This window comes from Cydia fagiglandana, chromosome 11 (assembly GCF_963556715.1).
Source record: "Cydia fagiglandana chromosome 11, ilCydFagi1.1, whole genome shotgun sequence".
NCBI classification, from domain to species: domain Eukaryota; kingdom Metazoa; phylum Arthropoda; class Insecta; order Lepidoptera; family Tortricidae; genus Cydia; species Cydia fagiglandana.
The window spans coordinates 13192955-13219993 of record NC_085942.1 but is presented as its reverse complement, the minus strand read 5'-3'; the positions used below and the strand labels follow the sequence as shown (position 1 = coordinate 13219993).

The following is a 27039-nucleotide window of genomic DNA, read 5'->3' as shown; positions in this document are numbered from 1 at the left end:
GAGCGTTGAATAACCAAGACTTGTTTCTATACGCATATAAAATGCTTATCTCGTATCAAGTACCTTACTGAAAACTGTAAAACTTGCAACGTTGGCAATTGAGTTGAAAGAGAACGACAGATGTGAGAATAAAACATCGACTCTACATTTTTTAAACGACTTACTTACTTATGCAGCCTATATACAGAGCGTTTATCCATGGAAATAAATATACGCATAAGTGTACATTTGATAATGGTTTAATAACCATAATTGCATATATATCTGAATTACAAAAGAAATGAATTTAGTACCTGCTCTACATGCGGCTATTATTCGATTTAGCGATATTATCATAATACATTTTATACCTACTAATCTAGTTAAGCTATTACGTTACGTTTACATTACATATACATAATATTAATTCACATTATATGGAATTAAATAGGTACTTCTAATTATGTACAGACTTATCTTCCATATTTTATTCGTGGTGAATGGTTGGGGAGCTGCGTGATAATGATAATTTTTTATAGGAAAATGTTGTGAGTCCCATCATAGGTAACCTTGTAACTAGGAAAAAAGTAAAATTAAAATAAATAGTAAACAATTCGTCTCCATTAAAAATATCTTAATTACTAAATGGAAAAAAAGATATTCATAACAAGAAGAAATAAAATAAAACTTTACAATCAATTTAATCAATACTAGAGTCTAATCCACAAAGTTACTGTAAGTATAGTTCCCTAATTATTATTGTATAAATTAAATGTTTGATCAAAAAGTCAACAATACAGGACAAAGTGCATGTCACGAGCGCAACGGCCTTAGTCAGGGCCGCCCAGCGCCCAGCGCCCAACGCAGGCAGACGCGGCGCCCACCGCCGCCATGGGAAAATCAGGCTTCGCCTCGCGAGCCCATTGGCCCGACCGGCCCCGCCCCGCGCCCCGCCCGTGACCATAAATACTACGCGCCGCCGCGCATCTCCTCATTCCTCGCTCGCAGTCCGCACTCGCCACACGCGTCCGCGATAACGTTATTTCCAGTGCTCGTGTTCAGTGCAACTCACAATCCACAATGAAAGCGATAACAGCAGTGTGCGCGACCGGCGCTTCCGTGCCGGCGATTGCCGGTGGGCGCGTGCAGAGGCACAGGGAAGGCGAAAACGCAGAGATCCAGATGTATCTCTCGAAGCTACAGGACCTGGTGCCATTCATGCCCAAAAACCGGAAGATCTCAAAGTTGGAGGTGATTCAGCACGTCATCGATTACATCTGTGACCTACAGTCAGCGCTGGAGAACCATCCCGCCATGGATCAGTTCGACGCGGAGGGTGCGCTGGCCGGCGCCCCGTGCCCGGCCCGCCGCCCGCCGCAGCAGCGCCGCCCGCTGGGCCCGCGCCCGCAGCCCAACACCATCCTCCGCAGAACACCTGCAGCTCATGAACACCACAATCAAACGGTTAGTTTCTATTTTTTCCTATAAAAACTGAAACCTTACACTTTGTTTACTTTATCAGAGTTTTCACGGAATACCAGTCTCAAAGCCGGGTGAAAACCTGAAAACATTGACGATAAAGAAGTGTTTTCTTTTCTTTACTTAAATTGCTTAACTATGTAAAATAACTGAGTAATATATTTTCTAAGTATTAAATTCAGTTACCATATTTACAATTTTTCCATGTCAACCTATAAATATGTACAGAAGCGCAGGCACTAGCCATGTTGAAAATGAATTCGCTAAAACTTTTAAATATATATTGAATTTGTACAATTGGCGATGCATACGCGCCAATAAACAACTTGTTCGCCTAGCTAAAGTAAATGAAATCGGGCGCGTCGTTGTTTTTGCGGCGCGCGCGCACCTGCGCGTTTCGCAAGCGCGGGAAGGTAAAAGCGGAGATGCCGAGTTTCACAAGCGACGGCGAGACGTCACTATCGCATGCATAGACTCGGAAACTTAAGCCTCAAAACATGCTAAAGGTTCCCATGATCTCAGATGTCAGTCCTATTCGTCAAACATTTAAGCGAACCATTCAAACGCTGTAGGTACATTAATTCTAAGAAGTATTTGAGTAGTGCTTAGGTCTATAGGTAAACAACAGCCACAATCTAAACCGCTGTTCACGCATGCGTGACGACTGTTTTGATTTTCAGCCTTGAAGCGCGGCCACCTGCGCCGGCGCCGCGTAAACGGCCGTGTACTGACACACTATTTGAATATTCAACACATATTTAAGCCTCGTTTAACATTCCGCCTAACACCTGCGCGAGCTGGCCGTTGCGTCTTGTTTCAAATTGCCCCCGAGATACGCAGAGATTCCGACACCGAACGGAATCATCTAAAATTGCACTAAGATTTTGCTGCCCCGTCAGAGCGGCAGGTGCATCGCGCAGGATTTATTCGAGCGCCTTGCGATTACTGCCCCAGGCGCTGGTCGTTAATACTTGCCCGAGCCACGTAAATTTTAATATCTGCCGCTGTTGGAGCCGAGAGAAATGCCCACGACAGCTTGATTTAGGGGACACGACGTGCTACTCAGAATTTACAGCAGAGCAACTGACCAAACAGACGACAACTGCAACAATAAAATCCCGTTCACAAATCCATTGAACCTAGCGTCTGTTATTAATACAACAAAACAATGTTTTATAAACCAGTTACCCTTTAACCCTTTACCGCATTCCAATGTCAACTAAGAGGTCTAAAAGATATAACTAAAATAGTTTTCCGGTTGTATTCGGATTGCTAATTAAAATTAATTCTCTAGATATAGTATACAAAGAATTCAGAATAGTATATTTATTACAATACACCGATAAACATAGATCATATTACTCAGGTATCCAATAAACAAGCACCACTGAATTAATGAGCTCCGGGCGCCGGCGACATCGCACGATATACTAATGTACCGCCTACTACAATACAGTATCGGAATGCCGATTAATCGGACCGCATTCTTCGAAACAGACGAGGAATAACTTGAAGTATAAAATCTCATATGACTGTAGTTCAAATCTAAATAAGCTCTTGTATAAAGCGTACCTACAAAAAGAAGGCTCGAGGCGATCGTGCCGGAATCCGAGGCATCGTGAGGCGGCATTTCACGGTGATATCTGGCGGGGCATCGCCGTGTGCCACAAACTCCGGTCACGAGCATACGCCACGCCGCTATCTCAGCGACGGTAATTGTTGCTCGCAGCTGCATGAACTCGCGAGGCCGTGGGACCTTTCGCCGACATTACCACTCGATTCCTCCGCTCTCACTCACGTTTTTGTCCTTTGCAGCTTGAACCCAATATTGTCCGTAATTGTATTACATCGCCCCGAAACAACCGCGGCTAGGCACAGCAGGAGACACTACCGTTACCAACTTAGGTACCTATAATAAAATAATGCAGGTACCCCTTTATGATCATCACATGAAAAGAATTGTTATTTGTATTATACTCTGCTGTCAATCTTAACAAAAATATAAATGGCGTATCAGTTAGTCATACACCCGCATGATTCTCCTCAAAATTAATTTAGGAATTTTAAACAGCTTCCCAATAAACTAATCTATCAGATGGCGGCCGCCACATGTTCGTTGATCAGATTAATTTAGGCTGTGTTGGTGCTGCGTCAGATACAAAAGGATGGCAGCTTAGCGCCTACACGGCTTGCTCGAGTCGCGACCGCCGGGCGACAGGCGACACTAACGAGCGGCCAGGTGTCCACGCCCACGCTCTCTGCTCCTCTGAATATCTCAGTCTCCGCGCACCTCGCCACGCATAAATCGCACGTGAAAGTTTTACGAGCACCTTTACGCTTCTCCGAACTAATAAACTGCGGCGGCGGCGAGTAGACAATGCAGTCCACCGCGAAATGTCTCCGCAAAACTTTGCACGTGCAACGATTTCGCCGATCAATTCCATCGCCGACGGATCGATCGAGGGCATTGTGCGGCTAACGGTTGCTCACAGCTGCGCACAGAGCACACGTGACGGCCGCCACCGGTAGCCGGATAGCTAAATAAATGCGACGCTCATACCTACCTTTTTATTATCCAGTCGACAATGCTCGTCACATAAAGGGATTTCACGTGTGCTCGCAAAGTCCCGATCTGTCGGAACATGTGTGCTCTCCCTTTGGTATGTGTCCGTAAATAGGGTGTGGCCACGTGCGCCCGCTCAGCTGCGGCGCGGATGTGCGGACGGGAAGCAGTAATCTAACACTTAGCACCGAAAAAGTTATGCTGAAACTGCAATCGAACAACTACTCCTTCAACCAAAACATCCTGCTGAGTTCGCGTAACTGATTTCCTACAGTACTTATCTAGCCAGCGTTTTATTCTAAAGGTTATTTTCCCCCACTTCTGACTTTACACGCATCCCTCAACTAATTTAGGACAGGGAAATAATGGACCCATTGTCAAAACGCTAATGAATTAAAAAGTGTTGATATGGAGCACACATGCGGTGACAGATGGCCGGACGCGGGCCGGGATGCGTGCGACACTCGATACGCTATTTGTCGCAATTACTGGCTACCGAGTAATTGTGATTAACTTTATCACGAAATATTAATCGATCCGAACCATTTTCACTGCCTTCTTCAATTACATCACAGTTGTTTATAAGAGAAGAATTTTAAGCGAACATGTGCGCGCGCATCTGTGCAACGATTGGTAACTGCACCCTCGTCCGCCTTGAATTGGGTGGCAAGGGTTTGCCTTCTGTCATTCTGAACCCTTCATTTAATAGAAGGTTAGTTATTTATTATACCTATACTTACCTATGTTTTTCTTATTGTTACAGGCGGTAGAAAAGCAAAGCCAGCAGGACAGGCCACTCTGCTAGATTAAGAAGATAAATATTATATGGTAAAATTAAATATACCTCGTGAAGGAGGCCGCGCACGGCGACGACGACACCGCGCGGGCGAGCCTCTCGCGAAGACATCCTAAGTACGATCTCGTTACGATCAATATAAGTGCTACGTTAATTTAATGTAATTTGTGGCATTACGGGAGGAGACAGCATTGCAATGCAATCAATCGTTAGTGACGACCTCTGACCGATTGTTTTGTTAATTTCATGTAAAAAGCTTTACTAGTTGTTAGTCCTATGAATGTTATGTGTTGAATGGTTTACGGAACACTTAAAACCCAGTCAGGACTGCCAGTTAGAATTAATGCTACGACATTGATATTGTGATTCCTACACGGAATCTATCATATAAATATGTTTTCATTTGTAAATTAATTGCTTGTATTGTATTTCTGTTTAATCTTCAGTCCTAGATTCTTAGTTCTTAAACGATGCTTCCATTAATATCAAAGATGTAAACCGATTGAAAGTTGGTTTATCTAAATAATTTTATTAATTTAAATTTTCATGAGTGTGATTTTGCATGGCGATTTTGTTGCTATTAGGATACGGAATAGGTTATTGTGTTCGAGTAAGTGCTCGGCGCAAACGTTATCATTTAATTTATAAATTGTGTCGAGCACGCCCTATATGTAAATAGTGTATGTAATAAATGTAAAAATATTAAATTTTAGCGGAAAATTATCAAATTGAGACCTTTTATGATTTTATTTTGAATATAAGGTGAAAATGCTTTAATTATCTTATATAATTCTTATTATGATGTATTATAATTTTAAATAGACTGTTATAGATTTAGTTATTGAGGGATGAGTTAACGGCGGGGTGCCCGCCTTGTGGTACAAATAGTTTATCGATGGTGGCGGTGCGCAATGGTTGAGGCGGCCTCCTGCTGCGGCCGGCAGCGCCGCCGGCGCCGACGCCGGTCGCCGGGCCGCTGCCGGTCGCCGGGCCGCTGCCGGCACGGCTCGGGTGCCACAGACATAACCGTGCATTTAACGCCGCGCCTAACAATGTTCCATACAGTCCGAAATCAATAAATAGGTCACAAATTACTACTACTGTATAGTTTCTAAACTATTTTCAATTTTTTTTTTCATACTGTCATTTATAATGTAATTGATTTAAATCTGCACTGATTATTTAACAAAAAAAGAATCAATGAAAACTGGAATAAAAAAGTTTTGAATGAAATACTATTTTTAATGTTTCCTTTGTGCCCGTCCTTAAGTACTATAGAATAAGTACCTATGTCATTGTCATTACACCACGGCATAGGGAAATAAGATAGCTAGTAATGCTAATACTCCATAAAAAAACATTTATATTAAGTTCAGTTTACATAAAACTTATTAATAATAGGTTTTGCCATACCTTGCATAATAACTTATTAAATATGTATTTATAAAGTAAGGAAACTGGTAAATGGAGTGAGAACTCTAAAGTTTATACTTATTTCTCTATGACCAAGGCCACAAAACGAAGATCAAGGGTTCAATTGTAATTCTCACTGGAATAAACTCTTTATTGGATTGGAAATATCAATTTATAAAAATAATGGGAGATGCCTTAGTGTTTATACTCTCACAAGCAAATTCAATACCGAATACTAACATGGATTCCGCATTTCGGCATTCGAGAAGTTAGTAAATTCTTACAACGAATACAAATACATAGGTATTTAAAAAATTGTCAAGCAGTTTGGGCTGTAAGCGTACTACATGCTTACGAAATAAATAGATTTAAAGTTTCACAATACAAACCTGCTAAGATACCTACGCAAAAAAGATTACCATCTCTCAAATATAGAAATTACATGAAAACGCACGAAAATTATCGGCTAGAGTCGGATCAAGCTAACTCTACATCAAAGAATATAATACTCGCTCTACATGCTATTTGCAATCACAAAGTATGGCAAATGTTATCAAATCATTAATGTCAAATTTCTGTAGAATATGACGTTTATAATGAACCTCTCTTACTTTCTCGTTAGTCGGTGCAAATTTAGGTTAGACGGAATCTATATAATATATTGAAATGGTGGCCTCCAAACTCAATATTTGATTTATTATTTCTTTAAAAAGCTAGTAAGAAACTGACACGGGTAATGCTCATGGAGCCGAGAGATCACGCGATTGCATCACGGCCAATTATCGCGACTACAAACTACAATATTTGGTCAGCTGCGTGTTTATAATCATAATTTAACAAGTACCACGCCTCATACGCTAAAGTCGTCTCTCCAACACCAGTAATAAAGACGTTTTTTGCTGAAACACTCATTGGAATCACACCAATATCATTTTAAACTCTATCATTTAAGCCATAAAGTGCATTTTATTATGCTCTACCTTATAACTTTATTAAACGAAACGCTTGTTCGCCAAACATTAACGCGTAGCCATCACACTCGTAGATGAGTAAACAAAACGACTAATTGTTGAAGACAGGTAAAAAAAAAGAAAATCCGTGGAAATCCTAAAATTAAAAAGAATTTTCGCGACCCTGCCAGGATTCGAACCTGGAATCTTCTGATCCGTAGTCAGACGCGTTATCCATTGCGCCACAGGGCCAGGTTGGTAGAGCTTTAAATTATGTAAGTTCGTCTCCGAACGGCTCACCAGGTCAACAACTTATTCTTATCAATTCTAAAAATATTAAGGCCAGTCAAATTAGATTTCTTCCAGGAATCAATTCTCAGCAAGTTGGAAATCGTCTTCATACTTTCATTTGGTTCATTAATGTAATTCGAGTTTGCTCCATTCAAGGAGCTGTTGAAAAAATGTTGACTTTTTTTCGGTTTTTTGCTTATAGTTCAAAAATGGTACATCCGAGGGAAAATTGGCTTTGATCATGATAGAAATTGACCTCTGAGGATCCGAAAGGTACCTTAATGTGAATTCGTAGTCAAAGATTTTTAAAAATGGCCGCCACGTAGAATTTCTTTTCTTTTGTTAAATCGTGTTATATAATCGAGTGGTTTTGTCAATCTAAGGTAAAATATATCTCCCAAAGCTCCCAAAATTTATCTACACCTCCTGGGAATATAACGTATTTAATTTAGGACCAAATGAAGGTATTAAAATGATTTCCAGCTTGCTGGGAATAAATTCCTTAAAATGCTGTTTTTTTTATCTAATTTGACTGGCCTAATTACTTTGTCAATGGATCCAATTGGGGTACAATACAAGGTGGACGTACATGTACAATAATTTTAAATTGAAGTCATTGGTTTCATTGATATATAAGACTACAGTTAAGACAGACAGGTTTTTAGAAAAAGTGGTGACGTCATCTCTTTTTTGGTCTGTCTTCAGAAATGTAAGTACCTAAACTTGCTTTAGAATTAGAATAAATTGGCTTCTCATACTGCGAAGTAAGAACGTCGTTGTTTGATGAACGATAGCGTATCTCCTGATAGTGATAACACCATCAAACAGGTGTGCCTCAAGCCGTACCGGCCTAACTGCCTTATTTTCCTACTTTTCGGTACACTTGCACTTTAGCTTTTTATAACTATTGGAGTTAAATATATCACAAGTTTTATTACAGTTTATATATTATTTTAATAGATACCGTAAATACATCGCACAAAAGAAAAAAACAGCATGATCGTTAATCTATGGAAAAAGTAATAACATGGATAAGTCTACTAAGCTCTAAGGTCAGTTGAAATATTTGGCAAGCCACACGTGCATGCTAATTACTCTAATTAGGTACTACAGTAAAAGTGATTAGTTATTATTCGCTCGGTTCATTAGTTTACCGGATACCATTGTCCTGAACCTTGGCATCCCCGGGTACCGGCTTACGGCGTGATAACGGCACAGGTGGCAGCTGTTCTTATCGCGCGCTGAAACCGCGGCGAATCGCGACACGGGAAATGCGTGGTTATGCTGAAGGGCCTGCTCTGCTAACATTCCTATGTAAATTTCCCTCTATGCAGCAGTGTTAAACCGAAACTATAATACTAGTTGAAAAATATTGTTAAAATTTTTCATTGTTAGTCTGTACTTAACGTAAAAATATTTATTGAAAAAAAATAAAAATACTTAAAAATCATTATACACACTGCAAGAGTTATAATATAGGTACATATACTATGTAACTGATTCGTTCTGTATCGATAAAAGAAGTCATGCAACGAATAGTAGTTTTACGAACTTTCTGAATTTCACAAAAAAAAAATGCGGCCAAGTGCGAGTCGGACTCGCCCATGAAGGGTTCCGTAACAGCAAGTAACATAATAAAATTGCGGTTTACGGTTTATGACGTCTTAAAAAAAAACTAATTACCAAATCTTGTTCAAACCAATTTTCGGTGGAAGTTTGCATGGTAATGTACATCATATATTTTTTTTAGTTTTATCATTCTCTTATTTTAGAAGTTACAGGGGGGGGACACACATTTTACCACTTTGGAAGTGTCTCTCGCGCAAACTATTCAGTTTAGAAGAAAATGATATTAGAAACCTCAATATCATTTTTGAAGACCTATCCATAGATACCCCACACGTATGGGTTTGATGAAGAAAAAAAATTGAGTTTCAGTTCTATGTATGGGGAACCCTAAAAAATTATTGTTTTTTTTTCTATTTTTGTATAAAAAACTTAATGCGGTTCACAGAAGACATCTACTTACCAATTTTCAACAGTATAGAGCTTATAGTTTCGGAAAAAAGTGGCTGTGACATACGGACGGACAGACAGACAGACAGACAGACAGACAGACATGACGAATCTATAAGGGTTCCGTTTTTTGCCATTTGGCTACGGAACCCTAAAAACCTACGAATTAGTATATTATAATTAAGACAAAAACTTTTCCTTGCAGTTTTCCCCATTCACCGACATTATGGCTACCATATCATGTGCAACTAGGTATAATATTTTCATATAATAATGTATACAATTGAACATCTTTTTTCCCCTTGTGCTATAAAATACCCACTCATTCTTATTCTTTCCTCGTTTAATTTAAAGGGTATAATTTTTTAACTGAACATATTCAGGCTCTGAAATTGAAAATAATATAGCTCGTAGGCACCACGCATCAAAATGCGTCATAGGATTTTTTCAGCAAGAGCAGGATCCTGAAATTTTGATGTAGGTATAATCTTAACTTTATATCTTCTTGCGAAAAATACTTTTACTACACCCAATGGAAACAGTTGTCAAGTTATCTTTGAATTTATTTTATTTTGTCCTCCACACACTACACAAATCTTGTGTAAACATAAAAAAATCCTTACTTACTTCAAAAAAATACCGTTCTTGTATGTCATTTTGTATTGCTTTCCAGAGGACAGTAATCCTAATTGCGATTTCGTGCACGTTCGAGTTACCTACCTGACGCGACGTTATGTATGTAGGCATGTTTACTCGCCATCTACCCAAGCGCTGTGTTTATTTTACTTTGTTAGTTCAGTATTGGCCTTCTACGTGAAGCCAACAAGTAGGTACTTAATGTTAAAAGTCGCTAACTATGACGAATCTAACAACTACAAAATTAGACAAGCTGCTTGGCCTGCAATTTTTGCTACAAATAGAAACTGAAAAATGTATATTTCAGTAACTAAAAGCATTAGCCTTCATCTTGTGACTTTCAGATAAACAGTCATAGTCATAGAGAGACATAAATAAAGTAGATACATTTGTTTTGTGATAGTTTGGAATCATCAAGGCCGGGGGGAAACAAAGTTATGAACGTATGGTGGTTGGTTTTCGTAAAGTACTTAAGTACTTAATCTATCTAATTTGTAAGCTGTATGATAACACGGTAATGTAAAGGTTTGTGGGCCAGCTAAGCGTAGCTATCGGTATCAGCTATCAGCGCTATCAGTTTAGTGCGCTCACACCGGCAAGTGCAAACACCTGCGGCACCTGACACGCCAGACCGCTATCTTAGAAGCACTACGATATCATATCACTAACGGTTCTGGTTAATACATTAATAAAAGATTGTTTACTTGATGTAGGTATATGTATATGTACATGGTGGAAAAAATCACTTGCTGTACCTACTTTATATCTTGAAATGTCGTAATCGCTTTCTGATGCGTACATACGAATTACTGTCCTATCTATCGCATTTCGCTGTTCGCATCGGAGGACGTTAATAGACCTTACTTTTTGGGTTCCTAATTTGCTTTATTCATTAAAAACTAAATGAATGTAATAGAACACTTCACCCTGCGTTAGTGCGTCATGCACACGGTTTTTTTTAAAGATAAAAACAAACAAGCGTCCGTCTGATTATGAGTGGTTACAGTTACCTGAAAACTCATAATGCAAATCTACAACACCCTTTCCACGCTCAGTTACAAATTGATAGAATTGCAGTTGTTTCCCATGTTCCATGAAATTATGAAATCCACCAAACCACTGGCTAGCAGTAACTTTAGTTTGCTAAGGCCATGTACAGTCGACGTCAAAGATATATTTATATTTTTCGCCTTGGTACAAAGGAGTAAGGTGCAAAAATGTATATCTTTGACGTCGACTGTTCAGAGCAGTAAGAGTGACATTCCATTTCCAACTGCAGCTGCAATACTGTTCATTTTACTATGGAAACGCGTCGCTGTCATTGTCAATTGCCATAGAAAATGAACAGTATTGCAGCTGCAGTTGGAAATGGAATGTCACTTTAACATAAACGAGAGGTGTAACTAGGCGCCGCGCCGCGGTGTAAGCATAACAATGCCTGCTGTAAGATGACCGCACGCAACCTCGCCGAACAATAGCCACGCAATTCGTGGACTAAACAATATTCAACTTTCTTATGCAATGCACGATCAAGATAGCATTTCTTTATTAATACAGCTCCGATCAATATTATATGAACTTTATATATCTCCTATAAATTCTGGAAAAATAATTGATTTTCAAGAATATCAGCATATCTTACATAAGACTCGGAACGGAAAAAAAAAGTTCTTGCAAAGTAATATTATGCCGTGCCGACTTGTCGTTCTGAACGTATGGTACACACGTAAATTTAGGCCAAATTAATCATAATGCGAAATATAAGTACTTATTATACCTACGGATACCTATAGGTACTACAGTGAAACCTGGTTAATTGGCACCTGGATAAATGAAAAACCTCAATAATTGCAATCAAAAGTCCGGTCCCGGTCCATTGAGACCAAAAGGCCTCTATAATTGAAATTTTGGAACCTCTATAATTGCAATCTAGATTTTTGTGCTTTTCGTAATTTTGCCTCTGTAATTGACCACATCGCAACTTAAGACCTCTATAATTGACACTGTGCTAAAAAAACCGTTATTTTTGCTCTTGTTTTTACCTCTATTATTGAAACGAGTCTTACTTATTACCTCTGTAATTGAAATAATGTAGTTGTAGACAGCAGAAACAATATTTTAATAGCTATGATCATTTTATTTATATCTCCATCCAGAATTCAATTTATTTATTGGGTATCTATAAACACTCAAACAGCCTGTAGTAGGTGAAATAGTTTTGATCAATAAAAAACAAAGTATGCTTTTTACATTCTAATAAAACTTTCTTTTACAATTCAAGGGAAATTTTTAAACCCAAATGATAAGAAAATAAAGTGGTAATTAATGCAGTGTAAAAATGCAAGTATAGACAGAAGCAATATATAGACCAGAAACCCAGAACTTAAGCATGTAGATCAATGTAAATCTACTTTAAATGGTTATTTGCACCTCCATAAATGAAATTTGCCAGAACGCAACCTCTATTAATGAAAACCTCTATAATTGACACAACGATTTTTTGAACCTCGTTAATTGACACGACCTGCTTAAATGAAAGAGTTTACAGATCAGATACTTATAGGTACCTGTTACCAAATACTTATTGTGGGTATTGCTACGACTACGATACGAAGATATTGCCTACGATATTTATATTTATGCTTTATATAATTTCCTACAACACCCTTTCCAAACAATTCTATTTCCAAACAATTCTCCGTCACAAGAATGGCAATGAAGGTAATAGCGCTGGGGCACGTCACTCGCCTCTCGTTAACCTTTCACGCTACCAACTTATATATTATTCATACTACAATATGACTTTAGTGGGCCAACTTTGCACTCAGAATATCTTATTAACTAGATTAACATTTTTTATATACTTTTATGTCCTTAGCCTACCTCGGCTAAGATCCCAGTCAGTTATTTTTTCTTATAAATAAATCATCGTCAATATTGTAAGGTAAAGCTCGGTTCTCCATACAAACGTAGTTACGCTCTCATTTTAAAACGACTAAGTACCTAATAGCTAGATTGTGCTGAAACGTTGTACCTACTTGTACCAATAGATTTAACTGATGTCATTACGTGCAGTTTCATTACAATCCAACACGTAGTTTTAAAATAAGAACGAAACTCCGTTTGTATGGGAAGGTGGAATTCGGCCGAGCTTGTCGACATCTTCTATTTATTGATTAAAACTTCTTTGTAGCTAGAAACCATGTCAATATGATACGATCAAAAATCAATTTCAATAGCATGCATGAGGTACTTACCTATAGGTCCAATATCGTATAAGTTTAAATATAAAACTTTATGATCACATACAGTCACTGGTAGTAATTTGGAAAGTGTAATGAATATTTGAAAGTCAGTAAAGTGCCCGTAGCGAGCAACCCGCCCGCTTTAATATTGAACGAGTGTAAAGGGCATCGCGCATATTTCCCTGGAGGCCTGTGTTTACCCAGCTTTACTACTAGCTATGCTAATGCTTTACTTTAGAGCTTTGAGTTAACATTGTACTGTTGTTTTGAAAACGTAACTCAATCGGGGCTTACTCGTAAGTGCTGATCGATTCAATAATTGTTAATAACAATTTTATTTAATCACAGGTCAAGGAAGAAGCATTATAAAACGTTAAAACGATACGTTTCTTAAAGCCTCCTTGTCTTTAATAATCTAGTCTACAGAACTTACAGAATTTTAGAAAACAATTACATATTTCATAACATAAATAAGTACTTTATTAGAATTGTTATTGTTACCTTATTGCGTGTATTTTATGAGCTCATGCACGTTCCGATACAGTTAGACGCAGCGGAAGTGATGCCCCAGTCACCTCGGCATTGTGTGCAGAACCGCATTATCTTTTATAAATACACCATACCTACTACCAGACCTTATATTTCTGCAGCTTACCGAGTGTGGGCCCTTGGTTACGCGAACCAATGTTAGGTGATCTCGAAACCTGATGTATGAGCACTGGAAGAGCGGATTTATTAGTTTTTTGCGCCGGGATCGGGGATTAAATATATCAAAATTAAGTACTTACCTTCTTACAAAATATACAGTTCTGGTGTCCAAAAATAAAATATGCATTAAAACATAAATTCGTTACAACATGGTATGTACATAGGTAGTTGCTAAGTGTTGTAAATGTGAACAATGAACCGTTGTTCCTAGCTTTTAGGTAGGTTAGACTATTCCACGCGCCAGTGCTTCATTACTAGTACCGATATCTATAAAGTAGCTACTTAATAGTTGGTAGTGTAGTATTTGGTAGATATTATGTACATATAAGACACCGTGTGACTGTGTGACGGAAAACCCATTGTTTATTAGTAACAATGCCGATAGTGCGGTAAACCTGTTGTGGATCTCTCCATTGTGGAGTACAGGGAAAATTTTTATAATGTTGTGCAAATATAATTATGGATAAACAGTTAGTTACATACCTATATGTTATGTATAGGTGCAATACATAATAAAGTGTTGCTCTACCTCGCTTAACATCCGTAAGCGATGTTGTAAAACCATTTGATTTGAAATTGATTGCGCGAATATTAGTCAGAATTAGGATAGCTAGAAAGTTTGTCACTATAACACCATGTTTGTAAGTAAGATGTACACGTTTCGACATCCATATTAACATTTTACCTTTAGGATCTACCAGGGTCCCTTTATTTGTGAGACCTTTTAAACCCTCATTTACTTTTTATGCATTGCTTAAATGTATGAATATGCATTATATATCTAAATACCTGGAAGCATAAACGCCGTCCGTCGTTTCAACTGGAGCTATAAAACGGATAAACGGATTAACTGGCGAGAATTTATACTCGTACTCACCCGCCGTGACACTCACGCTCATTATCTTAACTTAAAACATCTTATAAGTGAATTTAACGTAAATCCAGTTCAAGCTGACCTCTATAATTCATAACAACTATGCGTAAATTATTTAGCCTTATTGTGGACCGCCTGTAATGGCGCTTACATCACATTTGTGAAGCCCACGACTTGCAGCAAATGAAATGTAAATTACCTCACAATGCTCCGAATATAGAGCGCTTAGTTCATGCGACGTGTGAGGGACACAGCACTAGGTATTCTTACATTTTCGTCAACATTAATTTGCATATAATGCCGCACCTGTCTTGTACACATGTATAGGTACACTTATGTGCAGTATATATGTATTTGCCTTGGTTTTTAAATAGCTTCGTGCAAAATTTCTTTGTTTGATGTTACAGAGATATTGTAGTCATATTTAATTATGAAATTAGCATAAACACGTCCTCTGCTGAACAAAACGCTGAGAGGTCAAGCAAATAATTCAAGAGGAGGGAAAATATATTAGGTACAGTAGGTAGAAGTAACATTATTTTCACCACACCAGCTCGTAAACGTTCTCTTTATTCTTCAAAAACTGACGAGAAAGTTGCATTATATTTACAAGAGTGGCAATTAAGTTTTCTCATATTATACAGGGTGTAATTTTTTACGTGATACAAAATATGTTTTTCTAACTCCATAAATAACTAGCAATTGAATGCTCCTACTCTCGTTGAAATCAGACAATTTTATTTTTAATTTTTTTATTTTTTTTCGTGATATTTTTTGTACTTTTAAAGGATATTATGATATTAAAACAGCTTTAAAATGTAAAGTGAACTAAATTACTTTTCAAAGTAGCGTAAATCACAAGTCATTAAACATTTTTTGTGATTTATGCTACTTTGAAAAGTAATTTAGTTCACTTTACATTTTAAATATCTTATAAAGCTGTTTTAATATCATAATATCCTTTAAAAGTACAAAAAATATCACGAAAAAACATAAAAAATTAAAAAAAAAATTGTCTGATTTCAACGAGAGTAGGAGCATTCAATTGCTAGTTGTTTATGGAGTTAGATAAACATATTTTGTATCACGTAAAAAATTACACCCTGTAGTTCGTTTTTTTAGTATTAGAAATAAGGTAAACAATCTTGATGTGTCTTTTAATTGAAAAATACATTTTAAAAATAAGTTACGGCAAATATGTAACAAGTTTTGCTTTCATAAGTAATAGTTATTGATTTTTAAAAAGCGTTTTTCAATTAAAAGACATGTCAAGATCGCTTACCTTCTTGCAAGTTCTTTCTAATGCTAAAAAAACGAACTGTAGCTGGTAGAATGAATTGACTTTTAAGTGATGATTTTGAGAGATAAATATTTAATTGCATTACAGTTAGTATTTTCGCCGCGTTAAGTATAGGGATTACTCGCTAGTTTAAGTTCTTCTGCACTAATAAATAACAACCATCTTTCCAAATATGTACCCAGTATATGTAATTAATGAATCACGAAATTTAATATTGTATCAATTTAATTAATGACTGGTAGATAGGTCTCAATTCTTATCATCATTATTCATCCATTCAATAATCCGCAGATTACCTTTTTAATTACCTAGTTGTATTTACAACTGGGTAGGTACCATCAACCTACCTACTTAATTACATAACATATTATGCGCAGAAAAAAAATAATGGCAACCTGCCTCAGGGGCCTATTTTAGATTTAAGCTAGTTATTAATTTCGTTTAGTTGTACCATTGTATATATATTGTATGTAAATAAATGATTTTAAAAATGGCAACCTATCTACGCATATATAAAGTAGAGTCTGTTCGGAAAGAGAAGACTTCCACACTCTTTCCGCACAAACTCTATAAGTTAATTGCATTTGAAGGAAAGTAAAGGACATATCATTTTAAACATAAGTAATAGGTAGATATGTAAATAAAAAAATCTAAGAATTAAGAACGTCCTATCTGCATAATTTTTGAATGGTTTGGTTTATGAGTGGAGTCAATATTTATGCGGCCAATAACTTAGGGTGGTATTAAATTACCTGTCCAATTTTTTGTCCAATGTTATTGCGTCTTACTCTCTCATCAAGCAAAATCCCTTAAGTAAATGGGAGACAGCAACATTGTTGGCTTATTTTTTAAGGTTATTGTGTCAAATGTGTGAGTAAAGTTTAATTGGCAAACTCTGTCTGAGCTACCTATCTCGGTTAAACATTAGGTTAAACCATATCCGCGTTGTCACGACCGAAGATTAATTTTAGCAGTTAAACATGTTTACCTCCGTATGTTATGTCATGTTCATACCTAATCGTAAAACCGCTCTTCACACAAAACGAGAATTTCATGCGCCATTAAATTTGTTTCATAGCAAAATACTTACATTACATACTCGTATTTACTAGGTCAATATTATTACAGTATGAAGTTGAAATCGTACGCATGACGTAAGTACTCATATTTAAAAAAAAGATTGTATTATATGTATACTGTATACTATTTACATAACTAATTAATTATGTCTTGAAGTCTTTTGTCTTTATCAAAAATAATTTTATTGGCATAAGACATTTGATTACACCATGTACAACGTAAATAATATTTTCGTCCGCTCAGTCATCAGCAGTCGTGGCCGAGCGGTTAAGGCGTCTGACTAGAAATCAGATTCCCTCTGGGAGCGTAGGTTCGAATCCTACCGACTGCGAACTTTTTGCTTTTATTTCAAAAATGTTTTTTTTATTGTGCTTAAAACTTTAGACTTTAGAGTTCTTTGTAGTGTTCAATTATAATCGAATACAAAGAGGGAGTTGGCTTTGGTTTGGAGGCCTCCGCACCCGACGAACTTCATCAATCAATTATTTATTTTTTACTCATATTTATTCAAACAGCATCCCAATAAATTACGCAGGTCCCGATCTCAGTTTCGTGGTGCAACATAAACAACGTATTGATCGCGGAGATGGCCGGCACGGACAGGGCAGGGTCTCATTAAGGAGTGCACGTGCGCCGCCTACGGCTGAGGTCGTCGACGACTAACGAGTATTCGCCAATCATGTTCTATAAATGGACAATTCATGTTCATAAATTGCGACATCAAAAGAAGTTTGCATTCGTCACGACTCTTATTATGTGTTTTTTATTGGGACAGATTCACGAAAATGTGTAACGTACAATGGTATTTTGTGTCTGAATGTTTCAAGGTACAAGCTTGCTGGTTGTGAATATAATATACGTAGGTAGTATAGGAAAAGCCGTCAATATACATTTTAGAATTTTATTCACAAATTGCTATCCTAATTATTACCATCCTTACGTATGTATCCTTCGGGGCCTTAAAAGAACAAATTATCACATTAAATCTGCTTAACCCCACAATCATAATGGGATTAAACGCAAAGACAACACACTATCAGTGTATAAAAACACAATGTCGGCTTGAAATGAAACACTAAACCGCATTAGCCTCGGCCAACTGGCACCCCTGTAACTTCTCGCCGGATTACGACTCTGTACCAGGGATTTAAGGTTTCATTGCTTTCGTGCCGCCCCCTGCTTTTCTTTGGACTCTCAGACCCCTACTATGAGATTTCGTTCGAAATAGTGACAACCGTGTAATTCTTAAACCCACTTGTCCGGCTGTCCAGGCCCTAAATCCTGGATCCAGGTCGGACCTACGCTTTTTATTAGTATTCAGGAATACATTTGCATAAAATAAAGCGCAGATTGAAGTCTAAAACCTGAAAGGAATTTTTCCCGTTAAGTACGGTTACAGAGATGCCCACAATACCCAGCATGTTTGTATGTAATAAAACGTTTTTCTTATTACTAAATATCTATTTTAATACGTTCGGCCCACCGTTTCCATTACAAAACATTTCGTTTAAGTCATACGGAAATGTACGATTAAGTTTAATATCGTGACTAATTTAATTTTATGTGGACGTAACGAGCATACTCGTCTGGTTAAAGATGTCGAAGAATGTGGCTTCTTAATGTGGTGCACTAAAATTCTTACTTATATGCGTTACTGAGATAATTCGATGTAATCTTGATCGCATTCACTAGCCGTGGTCTTGCCGTGGTTTAGGATGGAGGAGCTTGGTTGTTACGCATATTCATTGCTTTTACCGGCCTCTATATAGAGAGACCAGTATACATCTGAGCTTTGATTACGCATAATTGTTAAAAATCTAAAGGTCTAGTTAGTCAAGGATAAGATGAGATGCCAGTCGCGATAATACGTCGTGAATAGTTTAGGCTTCGGAGTCAAGCGAGGGGACCAGACGGAGGGGGCGAAGCGAGCCGAGACCTCTAATGTACAAATATTGCGGACGAAATGAATATATTCGCCCCTCAGCTCGACAAGTGCACGTTTTGATTAAGTCACCCGATATGAATGGATGGACGTTGTAATGGGAAAATACTGTTCGGTGATGAAAAGATGTTTTTATGGGATTTTCTTACGAGATTACTTTTACGTTGGTACATTATTTCTTTGTTACAGCCAATTTTTTATTAGGGTTCCGTACCCAAAGGGTAAAACGGGACCCTATTACTAAGACTTCGCTGTCCGTCCGTCCGTCCGTCCGTCCGTCTGTCCGTCTGTCTGTCACCAGGCTGTATCTCACGAACCGTGATAGCTAGACAGTTGAAATTTTCACAGATGATGTATTTCTGTTGCCGCTATAACAATAAATACTAAAAACAGAATAAAATAAAGATTTAAGTGGGGCTCCCATACAGCAAACGTGATTTTTGACCAAAGTTAAGCAACGTCGGGCGTGGTCAGTACTTGGATGGGTGACCGTTTTTTTTTTCTTTTATTTCCGTTTTTTTTTTTTGCATTATGGTACGGAACCCTTCGTGCGCGAGTCCGACTCGCACTTGCCCGGTTTTTCTTCTCTGCTAGGAGCTCAAAGTTACACTTTTCTGTTCTATAGTTTGTGTATTTTACATGTTCAATCATATCGAAATATCGTACAGTATACAGTCCTTGTCTTTGCACATAAAGCACACATTTAATAGTAATGTACAATGTACTTATTCATATAATTGTATTAGGTATTGAATATTTAAGTAAATTAGGAATACCACAGATCTGTTTTACTTTGAGATAATATTCTAATAAAAGAAATCATGTTAAATGTCTTAAACCGTATGTTCAGATAATGACGAAGACCATTTTTCTTTCTTCGGCTGCTCGTCAGATTAGTATGTCCTATAAAGTTAAAGTAATACTAAAAGAATAATAAAGATAGATTCTAAGTTAAAAGAATGCTACACAAACCTCATTGGACATACAAATTATGTCAAGCTTGAGATAAACTCACTGGTCAGCGTTACACAGTCAAACACAACATTTGTTCAGCTGCCATAAGCTCAAAGTAAAAACAGTTGTTCCTAAATGGCTAAAACAACGTTTGCACGCAAATGTAGCCAGTTGTGCCGGTTGGAACCAATCCCGCATCATGTCCCTAGTGTCCCAATCTAATACTCCATATGGCGCTACACATTGTGCAAGCTACATAACCATTTACAGACGAACTCCGCAATGCTCCGACGCCCCTCACCAAGCTCTCCTCAAAGTTTACAAAAGGGAGGGGAGGAATGTCTAAATATAATGGATTAATATTCATAGTACTAAGGGCGGAAACACTGAAGCAACGACATATGCATGCATTAGGGATGATGAGTCCGGCATCACCAGCTTAATAAATACGGGCGCTAAATTAGAACGCTCCATTTATTGGCCACGGTATCATATCTAATGCTAATCAGTCTTAAATTATACAGCGGTCGAATAACAAACACGATCTTTCCATGTCAACAAATTTCTCGTATGACGAGTATCATGTTGTAAGAATTCCGCCATTCCGGCGCCATGCAGTGAGTTGACACCGCCGCGGTAATGCGAGCCTTTACGTATGACCTGCTGGAGCAGGCCACCTACAATATGCTTCCTTATTGCGAGTCGATGCGCGCCTCATACTATAGGTATTTACCTCAATACCGTTATATTACACCAATAAACGGAACTAGATTCGCAAGCAGTAACGTGATAGGTAAAGTATGACGCAATGACGTAGGCAGGGAGGTACTTAACTACCTAAATCATTAAGTTATAATTATTATTTTTATGAAATAATTATATATCTGTTAACACACGAATCCATTTTACTGTTAAGTGTTAAGTTTTTAATTACCTATTTCAATGAATTATGGGTTAAAGTAATAACTAGAGATGCCTCGAATATTCGGCAACTATTCCGTATTCGGCCTATACGGTTACTTTGGAATATGTAATATTTACTAATAACTATGATTCGGGGGAAGACAAGAGACATTTTAAAATGTAGGTACTGAAACATGAAAAGTAAATAATGCTATTAACTCTAACGAAACCAAATTAAAGCCGAAGGGAAAAGGAATCTTGCTTGCAATGATTTCGGTTTAATTGTTGACGAATAATGATTATTTATAATGCCTATTATATACACAAAGATATGGAAGATAGGATCCCTAATAATTTACGTAACATCGAACTTTTGCTTCTCGTTAATCTGATTAAAAAGCAAAGATTGACCGCCGTCGTTATTCTAGTATTTTTTTATTTTTCTCAAAACACACATCATACATATTAGTCATTGTAGATATATTTACCTGTAGTACTGTAGAAGAGAACTAGTATTCCCATAAAGGTTGTTTGGCTTGAGTCATGTTTGTGGTTCCCACAGGCGGCCCACGCATCTCGCACCTATTTGCCTCTTCTAAAAAACTGTAGCTTGAACTTCTTTTTTATGTTTACCTTTAACTTACGGGGTAATTACGGAACTGACATAGGACGGGTCGGGTTTATTGTTGACAATAGGTAAGGTAGGCTATTTAAATTTAGGCGCTATCAAAGACGACCGGTAGCAACTAATTATAATTTCTCCAAGACTAGGTGTCCATTTCGCGGTTGTTATGGGCAAAGATTGCGAGTAATCGTATGGGTTTCTGTAACAGCATAATAATAATATTAGTTTAGTACTATTCGAGAAATGAACTCCAGCCATTATAATACCTTACCCACTGAATTATTTTTACAAGTATTACGGCTCTACGTCTGCGAGAACAAACGAAACTGCATGTTTTTGAAACGTTATAAAATCAAATCTTCTGCCGTATTCAGCAACTTAAAAAAAACTGAATAACATAAAATTAAATACTAATGACACATAATTTACTTTACAAGTACGCAGTTCAGTCATTATTTATGGTTTTTGAGCCTCTTCGATAGAATGGGTTTCCAACACTGAGTAGGTAAGGTACCTGTAAACACTCGAGCGCCCGTCGTTGTCGTCACGTCCAAGTGGTCGGAGCTGTTCGCACTTCGCACATTTCACAAGCCACTTGAGCACATTCCTAGAGAAAACGTGTTATATCTGTAACCTTGTTGACAACTTGACAACTAACTTGAGATCTCATAATTTTAGAAAATAGACAAAAAACGCAACACTTCTGAAGCAAAGAGAGCGAAAATTCCTCCTGTCAGCATGTCATAAGTGGCGGGTTATTCTTGATTAAGAATCATAAAACGATATTTTTACGAAGGAAGTACGTCCAGCGGACACCGCCGCGGCGCAGGCGACGACGCGTTGATGGCCTAGAACCTTGTCACACTCGTTTATGCCGCTAATGACCTGCGTGAAAAGTTTTATAGTATGAAAAATTGCTCGCCGCCGCTATTCCCGCTAATATGACAAGGGAAATCGTAAAAAAATAAATATTGTTGTAAGTGGAAATGCTGACAAAAGTATATTTTTGATGTTTTTGTGACTGGAACAAAAGTTAAGTAGGTTATGTTAGGAAATTAGACTTGAATACTTCATTCCAACAGATAACAAATAAGTATATTATTAAATTTCCTGTCTAATAAAAAATACTGTAAATTATATACATACAATCAAAAAGCACTTATAATTTTATAATTTTATTTTTTTAGTGACAATAAATTGTTGTCACACACAAGTACTAAGTTAAGTAAGTATATCCTTTGCTTCCAAAGAAAGATTTTCCTTAGATATTGCTAGTCATAAAACCGACGACGCAGAGATTCACAGCATGGAAGATTATAAATAACGATCCCGTGTTTGTAGTTGCAAAGCTAAATCTAAAATAACCATATTATAATTTCAAATTGTATTCAACTTTACAGTCTGTTCTATTATGTCATCTCTGGCTGTAGTGTGAAATTCCTGCTTATTAAAAATTCCATTCTATTTAATTTCAAGGGGCAAATATCGATTCAATAAACGTGTATCTCCATCTCAAATACCTATCAAATTGGTAATAATGGAATAACATAAATTTTCTATTTTTGGTAGAACGAGATCAGGGAAAGCCAGGTAATTCCACATCTATTATTATAGTATATTGTACCTACTAGTCTGAAATACAACAACAAATTCCCTTTTATCACAAACTAAATTGAAATCTTCGTAATGATCATAAGTTTCTACGATTACAAATACGAAGTCCAGTGGCGCCACTCGGTTGGCGGGCGGCGCGCGCACTAACGAGGCCACGCGCCCGCAGTCCCGCACGCGACCTCTGTGTTCGCTAATTAGTACCGCGCTCACGTGGCGCTAATCAACCCTTTTGTATCCACATGCACGCCTACATGGAACTATTGAAACTTACATCTTCTTTAAGGATACTATTCAAACCGTGATACACTAATGGAATAATATTGTCAAAATAAACAAAATACGTAAAACATAACTAAATAGTACTTGTCTATACTATAATAATTACCACATACTTAATCAATTAAATTAAGTAAGTAGGAAAGGAAATAGGTATCTACTGTACTGGACTGTACTGGAAGGCATTTTAAATTAACAAACTATATGTATTATATAAACTTCTAGCACAATCTCAATAAATACAATATTTATTATAATTATTTTAATCTTCTAATTACCACTTACATATTTTATGCTAAACAAAAATTTTCCTCGGCATTACTTGTATACAGCACCTAATCCATAATTTCGACCTGTTTCATAACTGGCCCTGTGGCGCAACGGATAACGCGTCTGACTACGGATCAGAAGATTCCAGGTTCGAATCCTGGCAGGGTCGCGATGCAACCTTTTTGTTTCTTTTTTTATTTGTTACCAATATTACCATTTACCTCTACAATATTAATTATGCTAAGAGTCTAAAGGGCAGCCTATTAAAAACCCTGGTAACTTTAAACCTCGTTAATTTTTAACAAAATTAGATTATTTAGAATTAAATAGGCATAATAGGCATGTAATTATATTTTCACGAACCGTTTTGAATCAGCTTTAAATTAGGTACTTATATGAATAGTCAAATAGGCACACAGGTAAGTATACCTAGGCACAATACCAGGCAACATTCAGGTTACCCAGTTCTAGCACGATCTCCGGTTATGCATAGTTGTTACGGATTGAAGGGTACAAGTATACTAGTCAATTTGAGTATTCTACCCGCCTGTGTTTTGTAAGCAATGGAAATACACGAGCCCTGACTTATTGATCGCGGAGGCTCGAGCGACGACCCGACGCGACGCCCACACCCAACACTCCACATTTGCTCTCTTTAAACACTGCAGCTGGCTTTCTTACGATATATTACAATCACACTTATCGACAACCGTGACTCGGTTAAACTGACAGTAGCCTCACAAGATAAACAATGCAATTAACGACAAATTCTATTTTTCCTACTTATTTTTAGTCCGGTCAGACAATCTTATTAGTTAAATTCAATTACAGAATAGCTTTAAACTCCCTTTTGGAGTGCTATATAGAGTAGCATAAGAAGATCGATACTTATCAAATTCAAATTGACTGGAAATAAATGAGTTTTTTGTGAAAATACTCAGAAACGAATGTGCTAATACTTGGAATGGTATCGGTTTCCTTCTTGCGAGTGTTTTGTCTACGTCGAATATACATAGGCTGCCTTTTATATTTCGGGATTTGAATAAACTAGTGCTGCCATCTGCCAACTGAGGTTATAAACGTGTAATTTAAACATTTTGGCGGCAATATGAAGAGAAAAAAGTTATGACTCGACCGTGTTTTGTTTTTAATTGTCATTTGAAAAAATATCGCATCGGCTACCACGGAATTGACTCGCGAACATTTTCGAGGGATAATTTTTTACAGTTTTCGACACGGCCTCAGTCAACAACAGTGCATAGATGAACTTTTTTTTACTTTTGAAGATGAAGCACCATCAAGGACGAGTATTTACCGTTGGTTTGCAGAGTTTATTCGTGGCCGTAGTTCGCTTGTGGACGAGTTTCGCAAAGGTCGTCCAAAATCAGTGGTTGTTCCGGAAAACATTGACTCTGTGTGTGAATTATTATTGCAAGACCGTCATATGACATATCCAGAGATTGAGGCGTCCTTGGGCATTACTGGGACCAGCATACAAACAATATTGCATGAACATTTAGCAGTCAAGAAAGTTTGTTCGTGATGGATACCACATAATTTGACCGGTGCTCAAAAACAGGCTCGGGTGGATTGATGCAAAGATATGCTAAAAAAATACAGCGGCGGGGTTTCAAAATATGTGTATGATATTGTCACAGGTGACGAATCGTGGATCTAGTCGTATGAACCGGAAAATTAACAGCAGTCGACGGTGTGGGTCTTTCAAGTTGAACCAAATCCAACAAAAGTGGTTCGTGCACGAAGTACTGCAAAACAAATGATTGCCTGTTTTTTTGGAAAAACTGGGCATATCGCAACCTTTCCTTTAGATAAACGTAGAACAGTTAATTCTAAATGGTATACAACCATTTGTTTGCCAGAGGTGATTGAAAAGGTCAGGGAAGCCAATCACCGCAGACGGATTATACTACTCCACGATAATGCGAGCCCCCACCAGTCGGCACAAACATCCGCCTTTTTAAAAGCTCAAAATATCGATATAATGAGTTACCCGCCGTAAGTCCTGATTTGGCCCCTAATGATTTATTTTTGGTCCCGCACATCAAGGACAAACTGCGCGGTTAGCGTTTTTTGACACCTGAAGCAGCGGTCGATGCGTTCAAAACGCCCGTTTTAGAGGTATCCTCTTCGGAGTGGTTGAACTGCTTTAAAAATTGGTTTATCCAATGAAAAAATACGTAGACCTCAAAGGAGAATATTTTTAAAAACAATAAAGCCATTTTTGTTAGTATAAAGTCGTTAATAATTTCAAATCCCGAAATATAAAAGGCAACCCTCGTAGCATAGCTAACTCATGCGAGTTATATTCGATAATAATGCTATTGTGTTATCAGCTAACGAAACCCATAAAAATACAATGAACAGTACAATTCAGTGTTCGCTTTCAACCTACCTCTCGAACAATCTCACGCTCTTTTTAAATATTTCTAAGTTGTAACCTATGACATTTAACACTGCAGAAACTTAAGAGGCTGTCAAAGTGACAAAAATGACGGTCACACAGTTTATCTGTTCAAGTGAAGTGTCAAAACATTTAGAGAATCCTTCTATCGGAATGATGGAGTGGTGCTTGCAGATACGAGATGACTTGTTTTTTGTAAGAGGTAAAAAATATGTCGCCTACATATGTTCATGCTTGTTTATCGTTTTGAGATAAATATCTTATACTTGAAAAACAGCAACCAGCTAATATTTATGTAATGCGTAGGTATTAATATTCATCTTTAAAATCGTTTCAATCAGGTCAGATCAAGATGCCAAAACTACCTTAGGAACGCAATATGCAATATTGCGCAATAAAGGTGGGATCAGACGGTTCATTTTCTAGTTTCATTACCTATTCATCTTTGACTCAAAATGACACGTCTGAACGCAAAATGAACCAAAAGTGAAAAATAGTGATTTAAACTTAGAGGTTAGTGAAGAAGAAATTAAATTAAACTTAAAATAAAGACGATACGATTATTATATGATCAATTGATTACAAATTACTTATACCGAGACGCACAACTGCATTCGACGCCATAGTGAAAGAAAAGAAAAAAATGAATGATTTTTCCAGCAGCCGTCTGAACGTGGAATGAAAGGAAAATGAAACATTCATC

General features: G+C 37.4%; 1 protein-coding gene and 3 non-coding genes across 4 annotated transcripts; 3 read left to right on the top strand and 1 right to left on the bottom strand.

Moving 5' to 3' along the window:
- The first annotated feature begins 980 nt into the window (after positions 1-980).
- Positions 981-6055, top strand: LOC134669016 (protein extra-macrochaetae). The gene is made up of 2 exons (XM_063526536.1): positions 981-1443; positions 4785-6055. The coding sequence occupies exons 1-2, from the start codon at positions 1060-1062 to the stop codon at positions 4824-4826; spliced, it is 426 nt and encodes a 141-aa protein (XP_063382606.1). The 5' UTR covers positions 981-1059; the 3' UTR covers positions 4827-6055.
- A 1304-nt stretch (positions 6056-7359) lies between these two features.
- Trnar-acg (transfer RNA arginine (anticodon ACG)) lies at positions 7360-7432 on the bottom strand. Its single transcript has one exon. It is a non-coding gene; the product is annotated as a tRNA-Arg (tRNA).
- Positions 7433-17579: 10147 nt separating this feature from the next.
- Trnas-aga (transfer RNA serine (anticodon AGA)) lies at positions 17580-17661 on the top strand. The gene has a single exon. It is a non-coding gene; the product is annotated as a tRNA-Ser (tRNA).
- Positions 17662-24010: 6349 nt separating this feature from the next.
- Positions 24011-24083, top strand: Trnar-acg (transfer RNA arginine (anticodon ACG)). The gene has a single exon. It is a non-coding gene; the product is annotated as a tRNA-Arg (tRNA).
- Positions 24084-27039: the final 2956 nt, after the last annotated feature.